This window comes from Ictalurus punctatus, unplaced genomic scaffold, assembly GCF_001660625.3.
Source record: "Ictalurus punctatus breed USDA103 unplaced genomic scaffold, Coco_2.0 Super-Scaffold_100, whole genome shotgun sequence".
Lineage (NCBI taxonomy): Eukaryota > Metazoa > Chordata > Actinopteri > Siluriformes > Ictaluridae > Ictalurus > Ictalurus punctatus.
In genome coordinates this window covers 125,207-146,307 of record NW_026521086.1, presented here as the reverse complement: position 1 = coordinate 146,307, position 21,101 = coordinate 125,207, and the positions used below count along the sequence as shown (strand labels likewise).

Here is a 21,101-nt window from a genome sequence, read left to right as displayed (position 1 = left end):
ATGCCCAATTCGTATACAATGAGATCGTATATATATCACATGTCTTTGTGTATGTGTTCACGTAGGTGGACTCGAGCAGTAACTTTGAGTGGCAGAAGCAGCTGTGCTAATACTGGGACGTGGATCTGGATAAGTGCGTGGCCAGAATGGCTCTGTATCAGTACGTCTACGGATATGAGTACCCGGGAGCCTGCCTGCGTCTGGTCATCATCCCGCTCACAGTAAAGACGTGTTAACAATACGTTAAGAATTCATAATGCATAAGTGTAGTGCATGTAGTGTAGTGCATGTTATTATAATAATATTTATTTAAATACTATGCGTAATGCATTACGGAGGCTTTATAACATGCTTCGAATGCGTTTATCGCTCATTATAGGCGTGTGAAAGAGTGAAGTCTTAAAGATACGTTTGTGTGTGACCTTTCCATCAGGAACATGTTTAATGTAAAAAAAAAAAAAAAAAATCTTCTTGGAAATGACATGCTTGTGCTTGTTTGTGATGGTTTTTAGGACCGATGCTATCTGTGTCTGATGGGTAACACCTCGAATAACATGTGTGTAGAAGGTGTGAGCTTGATCCTTTCACCGTTAGCCAGACAGAGTGTCTTGTTGTTGTCCAACACGGCGGTGATTTTCTCAATCCACAGGCACGTCCACAGGTACGTCACTCACCACCCACTTGTGCGTGTCGGCGATGTCACTGCCGAGGGACGGTTTGATGGCACTACACTCCAGTGTGAGAGGGTCGTCTTCACCATACAGCTCGTCCAAACTTACTGACTGTGGGTTGAGCACGTCGGTCTCGATGGGCTTGTAGAAGGGATTCACCTCGCAGCCCTCTGTCTCGTGGAGGGTGCGCAGTGCGTCAGCGAGGGCACGGTACGCTGTGGTCTTACCGCCTCTTGTAGGGCCCACCAGCAAGACGCCCTGGTGCACCAGCGTGGTCTCGTACAGCTGGATCACCTTGGCGGTCATGCTGGAGACGGGCTGCAGGGAGCGGGCGCATAGAGCTGCCTCGATGTTCGACTGAAGCGCGCCGTAGTCATGCTCGGGGACGCCCACACCAGGAAAGAGGTCCGACAGAATACCGCTAAACGCACACAAGAAGGATTGGATTGACTCGATTGACACTAGGTTCAAGATTTTCAGATTATGGATGTTCAGATGTTCCAGGATTCTTTACTTTTCATCTGGTATAACATTACAAGGTGCTAATGTTATATACTTTAAATGCTTTAAAAAAAGTTATATAGTATATAATTACAGCTTTTTAGTTGCAAAGAATTTGCAAATGTCAGTTAATTGTATTTCCTAATTTGTCCTGGAATTTCCTCCTAGTGCCTGATTCCAGTGATCCTGTGATAATGACCTTTGATACTCCATATGTAAGCTTTGGCGTTCTTTACTATTTATCAATTTATTTTATTTTAAGTTCTGCATCATCCTTGAGTAACTTGGGCAGGTTGGAGTATCGTAGCGCTCTAATCAACACCACATTCTCACTCAGGTGTGGGTTCTCTCGCATCAGAGACCTGGAACACACACACACACACGCTCGATTTATTCCAGCAAGACATCTGTTACATTTATAGATAGTTTTAATTAACAATTTAGAAAAAACAGCGTATGAATCTAATCTAACCTAATATGTTCACCCTGTTCGTAGACGGACATACCCGGCCATGACGATAACAGAGTTGACGACTCTCATGCTGAAGTCGTAGTGGTCCTGCCGGGAAAGCTGCTTGCTGCACAGCTTATACAGCTGAATCATCTTCTTCGCCAGAGTCTCACTGGACTTGAAGCCCTCAGCTCACAAGTCCACCTACAGCAAAAAAGACAACGTGAAACGGTTCTGTAACACGCCAGAATACATCCGTTATTGCGTTCATTACATAACGTAATGAATGACGGCACCCGAGCACACCTCTGCGATGACGGCGTGGTCGGGCACAATCATGGAGACGGATCTGAAGCAGCCTCCAGGTTGTCCCGGAGCTCGGTCCTGCCTGCGTAGCCTGGGTTCATCGTGATTAAGGCAGCTTCCTACAAATGGAAGCAGGGGAAATGATAACGATTCAAACCCTTGCTAATATTCTGAAATCGATTGCAACACTGAGTGAGTCTGTTCCAAGAATCGATTCAGCACAAATCTCGAATTAAAGGTTAGGGGAACGACCCACAGTATTAAGTACATAGGATCATTATCATGATTAACAGGGCGATTCCTAATACCTGGTGTCAATTCGTAGATACCAGGTAATGAGAATAGAGTCGATTCAAAGGAATCAAGCTTTGGAGTCGACTCTATAGTCGTTGTGAATATGGAGTCAACTCCAAAGCTTGATTGTGGGGGAAGCATGACTGAAGAACCTTGATTTCTCAGTTTGGGAACAATCCCAAAGAAATAGTCGGGAGAGCGTTTGGCATCGTTGTGACAAACGCTGAATCTCACAGCTTTTTTTTTAGTTTTTAATTACTCAACATTTAAGACACAACTTTTAAGACACAAACCCCTCGTTTATTCCTTCACTTTCATCTTTCACTACTTTTTTTATTTTACATTTTGTTCTGATTCTTTCCCCCTGAATGTCTGGCTAGAACTTTCTGGAACTGGGAGCTAATGCTAAATTTAATGTTCTGTTAGAAAAGACAGCTTGATGTGTGGTTTCATTAAATTCATTCGATTTAAATATCTTGTCTTTCTAAGAAAAACTGCTGATTAAGCAATGCACTATACCATATTCATGAGAAAGTAGAATTTTGTATTTGTTATTTGGCGTTTGTGTAAATTCAATACGTCGTTTTCAGCTAGTGATTAAAGAATTGGTTCATGAGTCATCTTTGTCAGATATGCTGGTGGCGCTTTCTGATTTTAGTCATTTAACCATTCAAAAGAGTTATCTGTGTGTGGAACAGTGTTGCAATGCACCCGCGAATACCTGCAACCTGGAATGGAAAATAAGATTTATTTTGTTCCAACACTTTTTTGTTGTTGTTGTTGTTGCTGTTATTATTGCTCCAAAACTGAAAAGTGTTAAAATGGAAGCAGAAGTAAGTGTAGCTTCTTAAATTGTGTAGTGTAACACAGTGTTTTTCAATCTTTTTTGAGCCATGGCACATTTTTTACATTGGAAAAATCTTGTGGCACACCACCAACCAAAAATGTTACAGAATGACATTCTGTAGCCTAATACAGTATATATAATTACAATATAGTTTCTCAATTTATTTATACTCACTCAGTGTGAAACCTGGGCCTGTTTAGATGAACACAAAGCCGATATCCTGGCAGGAATTGAAGAAAGGCATACACGAAGCTCTTCAACAGCTCTCAGTCTCTCTCTGTTTTTAGTTTTTATAGCAGTTAGGCTTGAAAAGCTCAGCTCACACACATATGTTGTGGAAAATGGGAGCAATGTCAAAACTTTGTTGGCCGGAATGGGGAACTCCTTGGGAGCAGTCAACCAAAAACTGTCCAAAGGAAGTTCAGCAAATCTTAGCTTTAAACCACGATCTTGTTTCAGTTCAGTTAGTTCCTCCTGCTCCTGTAAAGTCATGTCCTTTCCAATAGCAGTCAAGGCATTCAGTGGAGGCTGAAGAGAAATAAAATGACAACTTCTCCTCAAGAGTTTTCAGATGTTTACCTATTACCTCGCACAGTGCAGCAGGGTGATCTTGCCGTTCCTCTGTGAGTGGGAACATCTCAAGGTTGGCACTTTGCACATGTTGTTGCCAGAGGTGCACCTTTAAATGGAATCCATTTATTTTATCCATGCTTGTAAGCAGGTTCTCATTTCGGCCTTGCATCCGTGTGTTCGGTTCATTCAGATGATGAAATATATCTGCCAGGTATGCCAGCTTTGCACACCACTCATCACTTGCAAACAGATTTGAGTAATCAGACCTCTCATTTGTCAGAAACACTTTAAGTTCCTCCAACTTATTAACAATTTAAGCTCATACACACGGGCCAGCAACTTGTCATGCTACAACCATCGGATCTCCGTATGGAGCAATAAGGCTTTATGCTTCGCTCACATTTCCTCACATAAAGGTGCAAATATACGACTTTTCAAAGGTCGTGTCTTTACAAAGTTCCCTATGTGCACAACATCATCCACCACAGGAACTAGTTCTGCTGGTAAAGTCTTTGCAACGAAGGTGTCACGGTGCAGAAAACCGTGTGTAACAATAAGATCTGGGTTTCTTTCCTTCACTCTGCTAATGAAGCCTTAGGTGTGCCCGACCATGGCTGCAGCTCCATCAGTGCAAACACTTGTGCAATTTTCCCACGTAAGTCCTCCCTGGTCAAGATATTCTGATGTGACCCAAAAAATTTCCTCTCCTGTTGTTTTTTTCTGGCAGTGCCTTACAAAATAGGAAGTTTTCTCTAATGGCATCTCCATCCACAAAACGCACATTGGCCAAGAGCTGAGAATATCCGTAGACTCATCAAGTTGCAACACAAATTTCCTACTGATGCGTATCTTTTCCAAAACATGGCTTTCGATGTCTGTAGACATGTCATCAGTACGTCTGGCGATTGTGTTATCTGACAGCGGGAGTTTAGATACGTCTTTAACTGCGTCAGGGCCGAGCATCTTGTTGACAGTGTCTTTGCAGGCAGGTAGTATTAACGTCTCTGCCACAGTGTGGGACTTTTTTCATTTAGCTACAAGTTCAGCAACTAGCTTTGAGGGCTTTCTAATTTACCTTTGTGGTTTTTCTCATTAATGTTGCCTGTTTCGGTGTTTTCACGCAGGCAAACAAAATAGTCCATCGGCTTGTTTTGAAGCGACGGGTGTTTCGCTTGGAGATAGCGTTTAAGCTTGCTTGGCACCATGGCGCTATTGGACAGCTTCTCGCCACACACCAAACATAATGGAGTCGGGGTCATCTCATCGCTGGTGAACGTAAATCCTAACGAAAGATAACTTTTGCTCGAGCTCACCATCTTTGCTTTCTTTTTACCACCACTCATACTAGGCCCTTCACCTGGGTCACAATCTTGTCCAGGGCCCAGTTTGGAGTTTGCATGTTTCCTTTTTAAAAACTTCTCCATCACTGCCACCACGACCTGTTGCATGCGTCACTAATTCTCTTGTCTCTAAGAAGGTAGGAGGCAATTACCTACTGCCACCTAGACGAATATTACATTACTCTGCCAGTCACTATATTACAGCACAGACACTCAACCGTGGCTTATTATTTGCAGATAATAATGAATAAATTTTAATAAATAAGAATTTTAAGACTACGTGAAATTGGACAATTTCTCAAGGCACGCCTGACGATCTCTCACGACACACTAGTGTGCCACGGCACAGTGGTTGAAAAACACTGCTCTACGGTATGTAGACTGTATTACATGCGTGTTGAGCAGAGAGGAGATATTATAATATTATACAGTATCTGGAAATATAGTGTGTGACTGCTGCTGAAATAAGGAAGTTACTTAGGATTCTCCTTTTCAAATCTGAAACCAAATTGCTGAAGCAGCATAGTCTTTAATTATTAAGCCTAAGCATTGGTGGTTCAGTGGTAGAATTCTCGCCTGCCACGCGGGAGGCCCGGGTTCAATTCCCGGCCAATGCAGAAGTGACTTTTGAAAGTTAAGCCTTCACCAAAAGAACATTACAAGCCTTATCATTTCTGCCCAAACTAGTCGAACTCCATAGGGAGGGTAACCATGCTCGTGAGTTTCGTTGGTGGAGTCCAAACAATTTAGAGATTTTTTTTTTTTTTTAACTTTTCCAGCCTGATGAGCATCAACAACTCTTTTTCTGAGATCCTCACAAATTTCCTTTTTTCATACCATGATACACTTCCACAAACATGTGTTGTGAAGATCAGACTTTGGTAGATCCCTGTTCTTCAAATAAGACAGGGTGCTCACTCACACCTGATTGTCATCCCGTTGATTGAAAACACCTGACCCTAATTTCCCCTTCAGACTAACTGCTCATGCAGACGCCAACAGTGTCTGCACCACTGCACGCTTCCCTTTACAGAATGCGCTTAAGCAAGGTCTTTACAAGAAAAATAGGGTCCAAACCCACATGGGCTGTGCACAGCGGATTGGCAGTTCATCACCTTAACCTCTTGCTGACATAGCTCACGCATATGAAATTACATCCCGGTGCAAAAAAGAGGTTTCGGTGCAGATTCTTTGCCCCTGTCGTCTGGACTGCGGAATGCGTTCTGCGTTGACGGACCTCCAGAGACGCCAGAGCCTTACAGCAACTGTGGCCAAGAAGCATTGAAATACAGTTCACAGTTGCGAAACACGTAGCCACAGTGCTAGCTTTTCACATTTCTCCACCCTCTCTAGTGCTAGCTAGCTTTGTCAGGGACCTGTACAAAGCTTCACATTTGTAGGCCTTGTAGGTGTGAGACAGACTGCAACAAAGCCAGATATTGCTGGAAAGAGGAGGCAAAGTAACAAGTTTGCGACGAGGATGGAATTCGAACCCACGCGTGCAGAGCACAACGGATTAGCAATCCATCGCCTTAACCGCTCGGCCACTCGCCATCGCAATGCAATTCAATCCTTGGTCGGCTAGGTACCGACTACCTATGGACTGCCCATCTCAGCGTGTTAAATTGCTTTGGAAAATGTAATACAGCTCATGGTTGCGAAACACGTAGCCACAGTGCTAGCTTTTCACATTTCTCCATCTCTCTCAAGGATATTCAGCTGGCCTGCCGTATTCGCGGAGAATGCGCTTAAACGACAACTCCGTCTAATATACACAAAGGCTCTTTTAAGAGTCACTTCATCGTCTCAGAAAACAGCTAATTTTATTTCTTGGGCTGTTGGAATATTTAGATAAGAGAAGGGGACATATATATATATATATATATATATATATATATATAAATGCTTTATATTTCTATCAACATATAGAAATGTTTATTATTCGTTATTAATGGGTGAACTTTATTATGATAAATATACTGCTATGTATATTACATAATGTTTTTTGTTTTTTATAGATGATGATGAACAGTGCAGAAGAGCCGTGTATTGTCCTTAGGTGAAAACTAGACAATACACAGTAATAACGCCGATGAGCTGTGTCTGTGTACAGTAGCCCAAATCTGCCTTCTGTTCCAGGCGGCGTTGTGTCTTGTGCTAGATGGAGCTTGACTGCCCTCGTGTGTCCAGTTTAAATATTAGAACGTGGTATGGAGAGAAAAGGATATATATATATATATATATATATATATATATATATATATATATATATATATATATATATATATATATATATATATGTATATATATATATATATATATATATATATATATATATATATATATATATATATATATATATATATATATATGTGTATGTGTGTGTGTGTGTGTGTAAATGATGTAAAAGGCTTTCTATCAACATTAGAAAAAGGTTAGTTATTAATTTTGAATTTTTAATATAAATATAGTGCTATGAATATTACATAATGTTTGTTTTTATAGAAGAGCCGTTAATTGTGGTTATGTCCGAACAATACAATGCACAGTAATGAGCTGTATCTGTAAATTAGCCCAAACCTACCTTCAGTTTCAGGTGGCGTTGTGTGTTGTGCTGGATGGAGCTTGACTGCCCTCGTGTGCCCAACCTCGGGAACGGCAATTTCCCAGCAGCGGTATTCTGTCATAAGAGTACATTTGTAGTTAGGCCCGAGTTGGGTAAGAAATATTATATGGTTTATATTACTGTGTCCTCTTTTTAACCAGTTCATGATCATTATTGTATACATTACAAAGATAAAGGTAATGTTCTTCCCTATTTGTGGATATTCTCGAAGTGAAATAGATGAGGCCACCTAGGGAACACTAAGTTATCTAGGAGCAGTGATGAGAATGACATGTCTAATAACATTAGAAATACATTAATAATGTTATTATAATAGAAATCAAGGTGTGCACTTTAACATTATAAAATATACATACACAGCAAAATCAACAGAAACAAATCCACTCTATTGGAGTTTCATTTCAACACTTTTAAAGTGTCCGGAGGGGTCCACACTCCACAGTGTCATTTTAACACTTTAATAGAGTTCACATCAATTCTTTGTATAGTTGAAATTGAACACTACTCAAGTGCTAGTTTCTCAACACCAGTGTGTAGTGTTATAAATTAATTCTCATAGGAGTAATTCATTAAATCTCATAGTGTTAATTGCGTACTATTAAATGAGTTGCCTCTAACACTATAAAGTGTTAATATGCTACTGCACAATTAAAATAACATTTAAATGATTACAAATGTAAAAGGCAAATAAAGAAAAAAAACAGTTGGTTGCTTTATAATAGTTTTCTTTTTTCAAGGGTGTTAACATTACTGACTCCTCAGGTCAAGGCTTTCTAAATATAACAATTGGGCACTATGTATTCTCTTTGATTATTCTCATTAGAGCACTGCTGGTCAAATGGCCTAAAGTGTGTCAGTTCATTCACAGAGATGACAGAAAACTCATCCATTCGGTTATCTTCTATACAGTATGCATTGAAGTGGTCATCATAGTACATCATTTTTACATTGCAGGAAATAATGAAAGCACTCTCTTCATATATTATTATATAACAGATCTTTTTGAACACAGGGAGATCATAGGTACATCCAGTGCATATGAACACAGCAACCTGATACTCAGTACCATAATGTCTGACCCACTTTGTACTTGTAACACTCAAACTTCTAAATATAATGTCTGACTGAGTTCTTCCCCACCTTGCAAGTTACAGATGGTTTTTGATGTAGGACCAAATTCAAACCTTCTAAAACAATCATTTTCATAGTTAAATGCCAATTGACTTTGATGTTGCTTTACTAATGATTTAATGAGATTCTTGAAATTTTTGTCACATCTTTTGAAAATATGGTGCTTAGCTTCAAATCGCATTCACCACATATGGATAAGAGGGCCAATTTTTTTTTATGCATCTCAGATAGTGCATCATCAAGTGGTGCTTGGGAATCGACGTCTTGTCAGGAAACAATTCTTTGAATAGAGTATGGTGATCACAGATCAGATGTTTTAAGTAACATATCATTCCATCAGTTATGGTGTAGGAAAACACTATATTGACAATCTGTATCAAAAGTAGGAGAAAGTTCCAGTGATTGTTATTCCTTTCAATGACCACCAAATATCAGTGGAGTGTTGTGCAGAAGACACCATGACTGTATGGCATTCAAACCCAGGTGTTTGCACTTATCATCCATTTTTAACCCACTTGGTTTGTTTTTACGGTCTGTGTAACCATAATTAAAGCTCTGCATCCTGTTTAACAAGGTACTCAAAAACCAGTTTAAGTTCATACTGTACCACACCCTCTAGCAGATCACGCATGATGTCAACAGCATAGTTATCAGTACAATGGAAATACTCTAATGAATTGAGCGCACATGACTTTTTGACACCATATATTGACCGCAGTTCAGGATTTTCATTTAGTGCCTTACAATGTTCAGTATGAACCTCTTTGGAACGAAAAATTAACCCAGAATGATCTTCAGAAAATATAGATTGAACTTCTTCCTTACTAATTAAACAAAGCCTACAGAAATTAGTTGCACTGTAAGATTCCCCGCAAGCCATTTAAAGCCAAATTATCTCCTGTTACTTGAATTACTGAGCCAAACAATGGTTGTTCAAAACAAGGAAGCTGTATGCCTTCGGTTTCTAAGATTTTCAGGTCATCAATAAGGGGCTTTAGTATCACATCAAAACCATATGTCTTAAGATCTTCCGTGTAGAATCAAGCTGCAAGATGTACATTAATCAGTACAGAGTTACACTTGTGTGGATGATTTTTTTTTTTAGTAAAATAGATACAACCAAGTTTGTGGATCCCCCTCTTGGAACCTAGAGGGTTAGCAGTTTCAAAATCGTTGTGATAGAGTAGAATCTGAAAAGCGTGCTTTTGCTGTGAGAACAGTGCATGGTTTTGGAAACACGACCCATCATTAATGTCTTTGTAAACTCCAACTTTGTAAACTTGGGCGATCATTTGAACATTCTGCCTCATATTCTCCCTGAGTGGAAAGATCCTGATTAGTATCAATCTCCTGATCCATAGTGTGACTATGTACCTTGCTGAGGTGTTTTCGGAAGCCACTATATGTACAAAATGATAACAGGCGACCTGGCTCTCCACATTTTAAATGTAACTTTTTGCTAGGATATAAACATGTTGAAATTTTAAATGTTGACGAAGAGCCAAACAAGTTCTGAGGTATGCTTTACATTCAAAACATATGAACATCTTCAAGGCTGTTAATCTCGCTGCAGCAATCATGCTCGAAGTTCTTTAACACGCGGGCTCTCCATTGCTCTTCTGACATCGATGTTATAGATAGTGGTTTGGATAAATGTGTAGAAATCACAAAGAGCTTCATCATATGAGAAACTGAAGACATAGTGAGCTTTGAACAGTTCATCAAAAGCTGCCACTGATGTGTGCGCCTTACATGGGATCGCCTTTTGGTCGATAATAACGTAGAACTTTGGGATATCCTTCTTTCGCTTACCGATACAGAGGAGGAATGGTTGTCTTGTGTCAGCACTCTCAATGAAGGTAGTCACACTGGCTCCTTCCTGAAGGTCAGCAAAGGGACATAAAATAAATATGAAAATAAAACTCTTTGCATGTTTTTTACATTATCACTAGCACCGTCACATCTTGTTTGCAGGTGGTGTAAGCAAAATAAGATGCAGGTCTCAGAATCCCAAAATAATCTACACCTCAAGAGCTCCTAAAATTAAGATCTGATGTTTAAATATTAACTTTTGCATACCTTAAGGTAGCTCACAAGATGGCTGATTGCTTGAGCTGAACTGATCTTGGATATTTTTTTCTGGCCTCTTGAGGTTAGAGGGAGCAGATGCAGCTGCAAAAGGATTGAGGACATATCGCTGTCCCATCCTAAAGACATCACAAAATAATTAAATGATCTCTCTTTAATTATTTTTTTAAAGACTGGAACATTTTTAAAATACAAAACAGTTTATACTGACCATTGTAGTCCTCAGATTCAGGTTCAGTTCCTGACAGCAGCTCGCCCATATTCTTAAGAGTCTTGCAGTCTGCAATGATTTTTGGCTTGAAGAATATTGACCACATTGCCAGGAACTTCTGAGACACTTTGTCACCAAACATCATGGAGAAATCGTGGTAGATCTTTAAACAAGGTTTATACAGGTTTAAACACAACGGACATAAATGGATAAAAGCTCAAATACTAAAAATTAAGATCTGCTGTGTTATTTTAGCTCTTCCAAAACACTTACCCATCCTTCCGGTTTTACCATTAACCGAGAGATGGTTGAAAGTGTGGAGCATTTCAGATATCTGGGCATTACATTGGATAAACATCTCAGCTTCAATCAGCACATTCTAGGTATTTACAAATGTTGTCAGAGACTCACAGTTATCCATAAACTTAAATATCTGTCTGTTCAGCCTAGTCTGCTTCTTCTTCTGTACCGAAGTATTATTGAACCGGTTCTTATATATGGTGCCATTTGTTTTTTCCATATGCTAACAGTAACTAATAAGAACAACCTTTTGAAAATAACTAATTTAGCAAAGAAAATTATTGGTATTCCCATCCCTAATTTATTGGACTGTGTCAATTCATTTACGCTCCAGAAGGCACATAAAATTTTGAATGACCCAAACCACCCACTTTATCAATATTTCAATCTCCTTCCATCTGGCCGCAGGTATAGACTACCCGTGTGCAGAAAGGCTGGCTATGGTAGGAGTTTTGTTAATATGGCTATACGAGCATTAAACACATAGGTACACAGCCATTGTGATGTCAGATGCATTGTTGTATGATGATCCTGATGTTTTTCTCCTCGTCCCCTTTTCCTCTCTATGGCTGTGATTGTTTATGTTGGTCTATACGTATGACGTTATGTTTTTGTACGCACCCACTGTGGAAACAAATTTCCTCTTTTTGAGGACCAATAAAATTATCTGTCTATCTATCTATCTACAGGACAACTCTGTGAATGTCCTTGAGTGGCCCAGCCAGAGCCCAGACTTGAACCCGATTGAACATCTCTGAGCAAGTTTCTTTTAGTAAAGTTGTGTGTAAATGTTTGCCCAAGTCAAACCAAACTAAACGTTTCTGCCGGATTTATAAAAGTTTCGGAAACGCCGATGTTCTTCGTACTTGTGTACGCGTGTTGTTCACCTCTAAAGTGCAAACCGTGTTCCTGACACAGCTCATTTCCATGTAGCAATGCCCACAAAAGTCCATAAAAGGAAACGGAAGTTATTTTTGACTCACTGTTACGACCCCAGTCTAGGGTCGAGGTGTAACATAAAAAAAGTATAAACAAAAACAAATCAGACTCAGAAATAATGAGGTTGACACCTCATTATCTCATTACCTCACGTCTTTCAAATCTTACAAATTTAATGATCACAAGAAAAATAATGCAAAACAAACAATCACTCGGAAAGCACCACTCTTCAGGGCTGGCAAGGCCAATGTAATAAACAAAACAGTCGATATCTTCCCTGTATCAGTTTAACTAACCTAACAAAAAAGGTATGTCAAAAGAAAATAGAGTCTAACCTGACTCCCTAACTGAGGCAAAAACAGCGAACAAAAGGTAGAGCCCAAAAATAAACGCCACACAACCCCTACAGCTTTCATGACAGTAAGAAGAGAAATATTTACAATGAAAGATGTATTTACAATTCAGGCGTACACTCAGCCACAACACAAGACAAACCAGGGGAATGGGACAACACAATATACTTCCACTCACTTCTTTCACTCGTACACACACGACAAGCAAGCGATTTCACTCAAACACCAGGAAAAACATTCGCTACTCAGTCGTACACACGCAGACACAGACACCCCACACATCCGCATTCCTCCCAACATATTGTTCGTCCTCCTTTTTAAAAGAGGGACAATCTTCTCCTCTCCAATCCCCGTGCAGCACGTCAGCACAACGAATTAGGGCAGAGCGACCTGTGAGAAAAAAACAGGGGGAGGGAGAGAGAACACAAACCCACACAATACGTCTGCTGACTTAACATCACTTCCATACCTTTGGAAAATATTTAGCAGCGTAACAAACAAGGTCAAATCATTAGAGACTAATTATCCAATCAGATCAATGACTGGGTTTCACTAAATTTCCTCGATGTCCCTGCAAATGTGCTTCAGGGGTTTCCTCCCCAGTCCAAAGACATCCGTTGTAGGTGGATTGGCATCTCCAAAATTGTCCAGTGTGTGTGTGCACGAGTGATTGTGCCCTGTGATGGGTTGGCACCATGTCCAGGGTGTCCCCTGCCTTGTGCCCCGAGTTCCCTGGGATAGACTCCAGGCTCCCCACAACCCTGTGTAGGATGGATGGATGGAAGTGTGCTGTGGTATAAGAAGAATAAAACACTGTTATTGGAACTGTGCTGTTATTGGAAAACTTCAGCGGCTAGTTTGTAGCTGTATCTTGCCAGTTACTGATGATTACTTTTCTATAACAGCACACGCCAAAATGTATTATTTCTTCCTCACTTTCATTTATTTTTCAGATTTTTTTTTGTTCATTGATTGTCAAACAACCAAACTTCAAACCGCATGCTTTGCTTTAATGAGCATTTTTCTGAGTTTGTGTGCAAATGATAACATAAGCCTTTCCTTCAGCTTTTCTGTGCTTACCACTTGCTAAAAAGCAGATGGAAGCAAACGCTTTTTCACAGCACAGTATGAGTATGCAGCCTTTTACTGGGGGTGGACAAGACAGTTACCATGGTGATGAGTGATGAAGCCTCAGAGGTCAGGATGGTCATCTACTTACAGAGAGACAGAGAAAGGGCCGTTTATGCTGGAGACAGAGGAGAGCATAGCGAAAAAAGTGAAACAAAGAGAAGCAAAAAATATTTGTACAAATAAGAGAATTTCAGACGTGCAGTGTTAAAGCAGTCAGACAAGGCAAGGGTAATAAATTATAGCATTCATATAATCATCTCTGAATCCAATTCATTAATTCTGACTTAATCCTATTATCCTAATGATTTACAGTGATGTTTGAGAAGCTAAAAATCATCTAATCTCTACTATTCCAAGCACACCATTTGCCCTTTAACCCTATATTATTTAAACTAGTCATGAAGTGAGATAGGAGAGAATGCACTTTTAGCTCAAGTTGGACATTATCCCCAGATAACTACTAGACCCGATTCGTGGTTTTATACACGTGTATACATTACTTTGCAAAAGAAATTAAAAGTATTTTTTCTGAAACCAGAGCCAGGCTCCCCTGATCAATTAATTGTTGATGATCACCTTAAAGTAATTCCCAGTGAAGATTTCTCATCTTTTTACATTTAAAAAAAAGAAAAGAAAAATAGAAATCACAGTGATTTGTACATTTGTGCTCTGCATTTCTTTCAGAGCCGTGGGACTGAATTGTTGTGTATATAGGCAGTTTTTTTGTGCTCTGAAATTGACCGGACTTTTGAGAAGATAGCTGCTCATGGTTTAATTCACTTTTAAAAAGGGACTGTCAATATGAAGTGAGCGTACGTGTATAAAAAGGTGGTTGTGTTGAAGAAACCTTGTTGACCGATCTTTGCTAACTTGCTCTGTCTGTGTGTGTGTGTTTACTGGTAGCAGATTTTCAGAGCCGAGCTTATAGTAATGAAAACGCTCAAGTGTACTTGTTTGGAAGATGTAGAAACTCGAGTCTTACATGTTAGCACAAACATGTCTTTTTCCTTTATTAGGGAATTTGTGCTTTTGGACATTTTTGAAAGATATCGTGCTTGTGAAATGTGCTTTGGTTGTTATTCATGTTCAACTGGTTGTATCTCCTGTCAACTCTCTCCAGCCTGGGCATCACTGGAACGGTTCTGCGCTGGGTGGAATCCTATCTCTCTTACAGATCCTTCAAGGTATCATGGAGGGGAGGTATTTCTGAAACTCAGCAACTCACAACTGGCGTTCCACAGGGGTCAGTTCTGGGTCCACTCCTCTTTTCTATCTACACCACATCTCTAGGGCAGGTGATTGAGTCTCATGGCTTCTCATATCATTGCTATGCTGATGACACCCAGCTCCATTTGTCCTTCCAGCCTCACGATCCATCCGTCTCTGCACGCATCTCTGCTTGCCTTTCAGACATCTCGGTCTGGATGAAGGAAAACCATCTTAAACTTAACCTGGCAAAATCTGAGCTTCTCGTCATCCCAGCCTGTCCCTCAATCAACCACAACCTCACTGTACAGCTCGGCTCACTCACACTCATGCCAACCAGGACGGCCAGGAACCTCAGGGTGATTCTTGATAATGGCTTGACATTTGCAGACCATATCTCAGCAAATGCAAGGTCCTGTAGGTTCATCCTTTACAACATCAAGAAAATCCGACCCTACATCACCAAACAGGCTACACAGATTCTAGTCCAGGCTCTTGTTATCTCTAAACTGGACTACTGCAACTCACTGCTTTCAGGCCTCCCAGCCAGCTCCATCAACCCCTTCAGATGATTCAGAATGCTGCAGCGCGCCTCGTCTTCTACCAGCCCAAGAGAACCCATGTCACACCCCTCTTCATCTCCCTCCACTGGCTTGCTGTAGCTGCCCGCATCAAGTTCAAGGCCTTGATGCTCACCTACAAGACCTTGTCAGGAACAGCACCCTCCTACCTCAACTCTCTCCTGAAGGCCTACGTTCCCTCTCACAATCTGCGATCGATTAGCGACCGACGTTTAGCAGTTCCAACTCAGCGTGGCGCAAGGTCCCTTTCCAAAACCTTCACACTAACTGTTCCTCAGTGGTGGAATGCACTTCCAATCTCAATCCGGACCGCGGAATCTCTCACCATCTTCAAAAAATAGCTTAAGACCCACCTCTTCAATGAACACCTAACAAACTCATAATATATATATAAAAAAAAAAAAAAAAAAAAAAAAAAAAAAAGCACTTACACCTCTACTCTGCACTTTGCTTCTTCTGGAATTCAATTAATAGATCTCGTATGGTAGCACTTATTGTATTGTTCTCTGCTTGATATCACTTTGCTTGTATCTTTCTCATTTGTAAGTCGCTTTGGATAAAAGCGTCTGCTAAGTGAATAAATGTAAATGTAATGTATCGGTGTATCTTTATATACACTTGTAGCAGTGCAGCAGTCATTTCAATGGTCATATGAAGTGTTTGGGCTTAGATTTGTGTCTGTTTGAATCATTTACACTCTATGGCACCTTTTTACGGTTTTGCTGTATGGGCTGTGTTCCAATTGATCCCCGTTTGATCATTTCCTCCCTTCGCTCAAACGTTGTATTTGAGAAGGCCTTCTTAGTAGAACGGTTGTTTTCCTCAGCTTTGGATTTAGCTGAGGGCCGAGAGGTTTTTGGAGTTTGAAGAGGAGGCAATAAAAGATTTGGAACACAGCCCTGTTTTCCTTTCCGAGGTTCCCCGGCTTTTTTCCGTCACCCGTCACCTCCTAACCGAGCTCAATTCTGCTGCAGCTTTTTAGCCACAAGCTGCTGGTGCTTGACTTCTGAGGCCTTATCCTGTTAAGCGGCCGCACTATGGCAAAAAGGAGAGTTCAGTATGCCGACTGTATGAGCTTCAGTTGAATGTGTATGTGGACGAACTCTTGGTAGGACAGTCCAGTATATTACAGACGAACACAGACGAAAACATCCACAATGCGTCTACTAAATATTGTTTAATGTCCGCTCGTATGCAACTCTCCAGCAATGTCACGTCCTATCGAGAGTTTCAGTCGATGTTTATAATCTAACACAATGGGATTTTTTTTTACTCTGGTGTAATTTTCTTGACCATTTTAACGCAGCATCTCTGGTGTTACTTTCGTCAAAAATGTAGAACACCAGAGACGAGGCAATGACGACGTGATCTCGTTCCTTCGTGTGTTTTTGCCTCAGATTCTGGCGACTGTTCAGACTCGGTTTGTAGCGAAATTTCAAATCCACAAATGCCTTGAACAACGTACATTTTCAACAATCCGTTTAAATCGACTGGTCCATTTCCTCTGCACGGTGGATTTGAAGGATGCACTGTGATCAGTGTGGCGACGTCTGGGAATCGAGTTTCTGAAAAGGCCACGAGTTGGAGGTTACATTTAGTTTCTAAGGACATCTGGGCTCTTGGTGTCTTTTGGATAGGAACTGCAAAACTTTTTCTATAAGGGTGAAAACAGATGCATGCTTAGATTCTTTAGCTGTAGACAGTTTATCTTGCTTACTGCACTGACGTATGAAGTTTGGACGGGTTCTGTAGAAAGAGATTAACATGAAGAGGGAAAAAAACTAAACAAAAAACATGACTGAAAGTGAATTTGTCTTGGATTGTTTTATTAATTTTTTTCCATTGGGATGTCAAAAGCTTCTTCAACTTGGCCACAAATCTAACATTATCAAGTATTGCCCCAAAATACCTCTATGGTAGATAGATGTGCTCACTGATCACTTGTACACGTGCTCATTCATACAATTATCCAATCAGCCAATCATATGGCAACACAACAATGTACAACATCAAGCAGGATCAGATGAAGAGCCTCGGTCAATATTCACATCAAACACCAGAAAGTAATCCAGTGATTTTATCCCTGGCATGGTTGTAGATTCTAAATGGTCTGGTTTGAGTATTCCAGAAACTGCGGCTCTCCTAGGATTTCCACAAACACATACTTGTGTGAAAAACATCCGGTAAGTGGCAGTTCTCGGGGTGGAAACACCTTGTTGACGAAAGGAGAATGGCCAGACTGGGTCCAGTTAATAGTACGGCCATGGTAACGTCAAATAACCTCTCTTTACATACATGGTGAGCAGAAAAGCATCTCAGGATGAACAGCATGCCAAACTTTGAGAACAGTAGAAAACCTCATTGGATTCCACCCGTGTCACCCAATAACAGGAATGTGAGGCTACACAGACTGGAAAAAGAGCCGGTTATTCGAGTCTTCAATAGTCCCGTTTCGGTGAACCCCATACGTCATGCTGATGTTACATGCTTTCAAAAAAAGAAATGAAAAGTTTTTCAGTGTTCATTAAATCAGAGATTCCATCGATCTTACACAGGGTCACCCTGGAGTCTATCTCAGGGGACTCGGGGCACAAGGCGGGGGCCGCCGTGGGCGAGGTGTAAGCCTATCATACACCTGTTCACACACTACGGACAATTTACAACGCATGTCTTTGGACTAGGGGAGGAAACCAGAGTACAACCTGGGGGTGTGAAGCAAAGAAGCTAACTGCAAAGCCACTGCGCCGACCCTGATACTCCAAAAACTGTATTTTTATTACAGCCTCTCTTTAAACTTGATTTTGCCCATTTTCTAAAATGTAAAAGCGTAAATACAGAAACGTTTATAGGATTATAAAGGATTATTGACTGGTTTAACTGCAGTTAATATTTTTGCAGTCTTCTTTGAGGGTTACACATTTGGCTCCCTTAAACAATACGAATCTCCCCATGCTCTTCAGCAAAAAAAACTAAACAAATAAACCAAAATAAAAACCCCTTTATCCAGCACAACACGTGAAGAAACCAGTAACTTCTGGGTCATAGTCAATCGAAAAAAAAAAATGTTCAAATGAAACCTGGACATTTGACCCGTTTTCTAATCGCTTATTTTAAACTTGAGCGTGAGATTGAAAGAACGGAAAACAACTTGTTTTTTTTCTCCTCTGTTTCGTTTTGGATCTCGAAATGAATAGTAAAATAAGCCATTTTTCCATTTTCAGATAATTGGATAATTGAATATGAAAAGAACAAATGATATGATACACGGATTCTATTAATTCAATGGTGTCGAAATTTCATTTCCAAATTCAATGGATTTTCACATTCAGATCTTTGTCTCTGTTTTGCTTCCCTATCAGTAACGACACTTTCCATTACCAGTTTGATTTATTCAAACGATACAATTATTGTTCAATTATTATTGTTCAATTGTTCAATTATTACAATTATTATTCAAAAGTCCACGAGGCAGGAAAGCCGTACAACTCAAAATTTTAACACCTTCATACAAAAACATGACAAATTGACTGTTTATTCAGTGCTCCCATATATTAGCAAGGTGAAAGGCAGGTGTGTGAGAAATGAATAATACTGACATAACTATCACGCTTCAGTGTGATGACAGAGCGGACATAAAATGGAAAGTGAAGCCTGTTTGAGTGTTACAAGTACAAAGTGGGTCAGACATTATGGTACTGAGTATCAGGTTGGTGTACACACTGGTGTTGAGAAACTAACACTTGAGTACTGTTCAATTTCAACTATACAAAGAGTTGATGTGAACTCTATTAAAGTGTTAAAATGACACTGTGGAGTGTGGACCCCTCTGGACACTTTAAAAGTGTTGAAATGAAACTCCAATCGAGTGGAATTGTTTCTGTGGATTTTGCTGTGTATGTATATTTTATAATGTTAAAATACACACCTTGATTTCCATTATAATAACATTATTAATGTATTTCTAATGTTACTAGACATGTCATTCTCATCACTGCTCCTAGATAACTTAGTGTTCCCTAGGTGGCCTCATCTATTTCACTTCGAGAATATCCACAAATAGGGAAGAACATTACCTTTATCTTTGTAATGTATACAATAATGATCATGAACGGGTTAAAAAGGGGACACAGTAATATAAACCATGTAATATTTCTTACCCAACTCGGGCCTAACTACAAATGTACTCTTATGACAGAATACTGCTGCTGGGAAATTGCCGTTCCCAGGGCGGGCCTCGGACGAGGTGGCCGAGAGGTTAAGGTGATGGACTGCTAATCCATTGTGCTCTGCACGCGTGGGTTCGAATCCCATCCTCGTCGCAAAAACTTGTCACCTTGCCTCCTCTTTCCAGCAATGTCTGGCTTTGTTGCAGTCTGTCTCACACCTACAAACGGGAAGCTTTGTACAGGCCCCTGAGCTAGCACTAGAGAGGGTGGAGAGATGTGAAAAGCTAGCACTGTGGCTACGTGTTTCACAACCGTGAGCTGTATTTCAATGCTTTTTGGCCACAGCTGCTGTAAGGCTCTTGCGTCTCTGGAGGTCCGTCAACACAGAACGCATTCCGCAGTCCAGACGACAGGGGCAAAGAACCTGCACCGAAACCTCCTCTTTGCTCCACACACCGGGATGTAATTTCACATGCGTGAGCTATGTCAGCAAGAGGTTAAGGTGATGAACTGCCAATCCGCTGTGCACAGCCCATGTGGGTTTGGACCCTATTTTTCTTGTAAAGACCTTGCTTAAGCGCATTCTGTAAAGGAAGCGTGCATGGTGCAGACACTGTTGGCGTCTGCATGAGCAGTTAGTCTGAAGGGGAAATTAGGGTCAGGTGTTTTCAATCAACGGGATGACAATCAGGTGTGAGTGAGCACCCTGTCTTATTTGAAGAACGGGGATCTATCAAAGTCTGATCTTCACAACACATGTTTGTGGAAGTGTATCATGGTATGAAAAAAGGAAGTTTGTGAGGATCTCAGAAAAATAGTTGTTGATGCTCATCAGGCTGGAAAAGTTAAAAAAAAAAAAATCTCTAAAGTGCCTGGACTCCACCAATCCACAGTCAGACAGATTGTGTTCAAATGAAGGAAATTCACGAGCATGGTTACCCTCCCCAGGCGTGTTCAGCCAACAAAGATCACTCCAAGAGCAAGACATGTAATTGTCCACGAGGTCACAACGGATCCCAGGGTAACTTCTAAGCAACTAAAGGCCTCTCTCGCATAGGCAAATGTTAATGTTCATGAGTCCACCATAATGAGTACACCGAACAACAGTGGTGTGCATGGCAGGATTGCAAGGAGAAAGCCACTGCTTTCCATAAAGAACATTGCTTCCTGCATGCAGTTTGCTAAAGATCACATGGACAAGACACAAGGCTACTCGAAAAAACCTTTTGTGGACAGGTGAGACCAAACTAGAACTTTTTGGTTTAAATGAGAAGGGTTATGTTTGGGGGAAGGAAAACACTGCATTCCAGCATAAGACCCGTATCCCATTTCTGAAAAATGGTGGTGGTAGCATGGCAGTTTGGGCCTGTTTCGCTGCATCTGAGC

The 21,101-nt window shown here is 40.6% G+C and overlaps 1 protein-coding gene and 2 non-coding genes across 4 annotated transcripts; 2 read left to right on the top strand and 1 right to left on the bottom strand.

Annotated features, from left to right (window-relative positions):
- Positions 1-289: 289 nt before the first annotated feature.
- On the bottom strand, positions 290-3,635 carry LOC128629675 (dynein axonemal heavy chain 6-like). Of its 2 annotated transcripts, XM_053678461.1 has the most exons (3): positions 3,245-3,635; positions 1,645-2,048; positions 290-1,534 (listed from the first exon to the last, which is right to left on the bottom strand). In XM_053678461.1, exon 3 carries the CDS (start codon positions 975-977, stop codon positions 639-641), a length of 339 nt encoding a protein of 112 aa, XP_053534436.1. In that variant the 5' UTR covers positions 978-1,534; positions 1,645-2,048; positions 3,245-3,635; the 3' UTR covers positions 290-638. The 2 variants fall into 2 exon arrangements, with proteins under 2 accessions (XP_053534436.1, XP_053534437.1); XM_053678462.1 differs by lacking the exon at positions 3,245-3,635 and having other exon boundaries at positions 1,645-2,282.
- A 1,894-nt stretch (positions 3,636-5,529) lies between these two features.
- On the top strand, positions 5,530-5,600 carry trnag-gcc (transfer RNA glycine (anticodon GCC)). The gene has a single exon. It is a non-coding gene; the product is annotated as a tRNA-Gly (tRNA).
- A 14,186-nt stretch (positions 5,601-19,786) lies between these two features.
- trnas-gcu (transfer RNA serine (anticodon GCU)) lies at positions 19,787-19,868 on the top strand. Its single transcript has one exon. It is a non-coding gene; the product is annotated as a tRNA-Ser (tRNA).
- Positions 19,869-21,101: the final 1,233 nt, after the last annotated feature.

Excerpts from the sequence above, each read along its gene's own strand:
- LOC128629675 (XM_053678461.1), bottom strand. The coding sequence starts at position 977 with ATGACCGCCAAGGTGATCCAGCTGTACGAGACCACGCTGGTGCACCAG.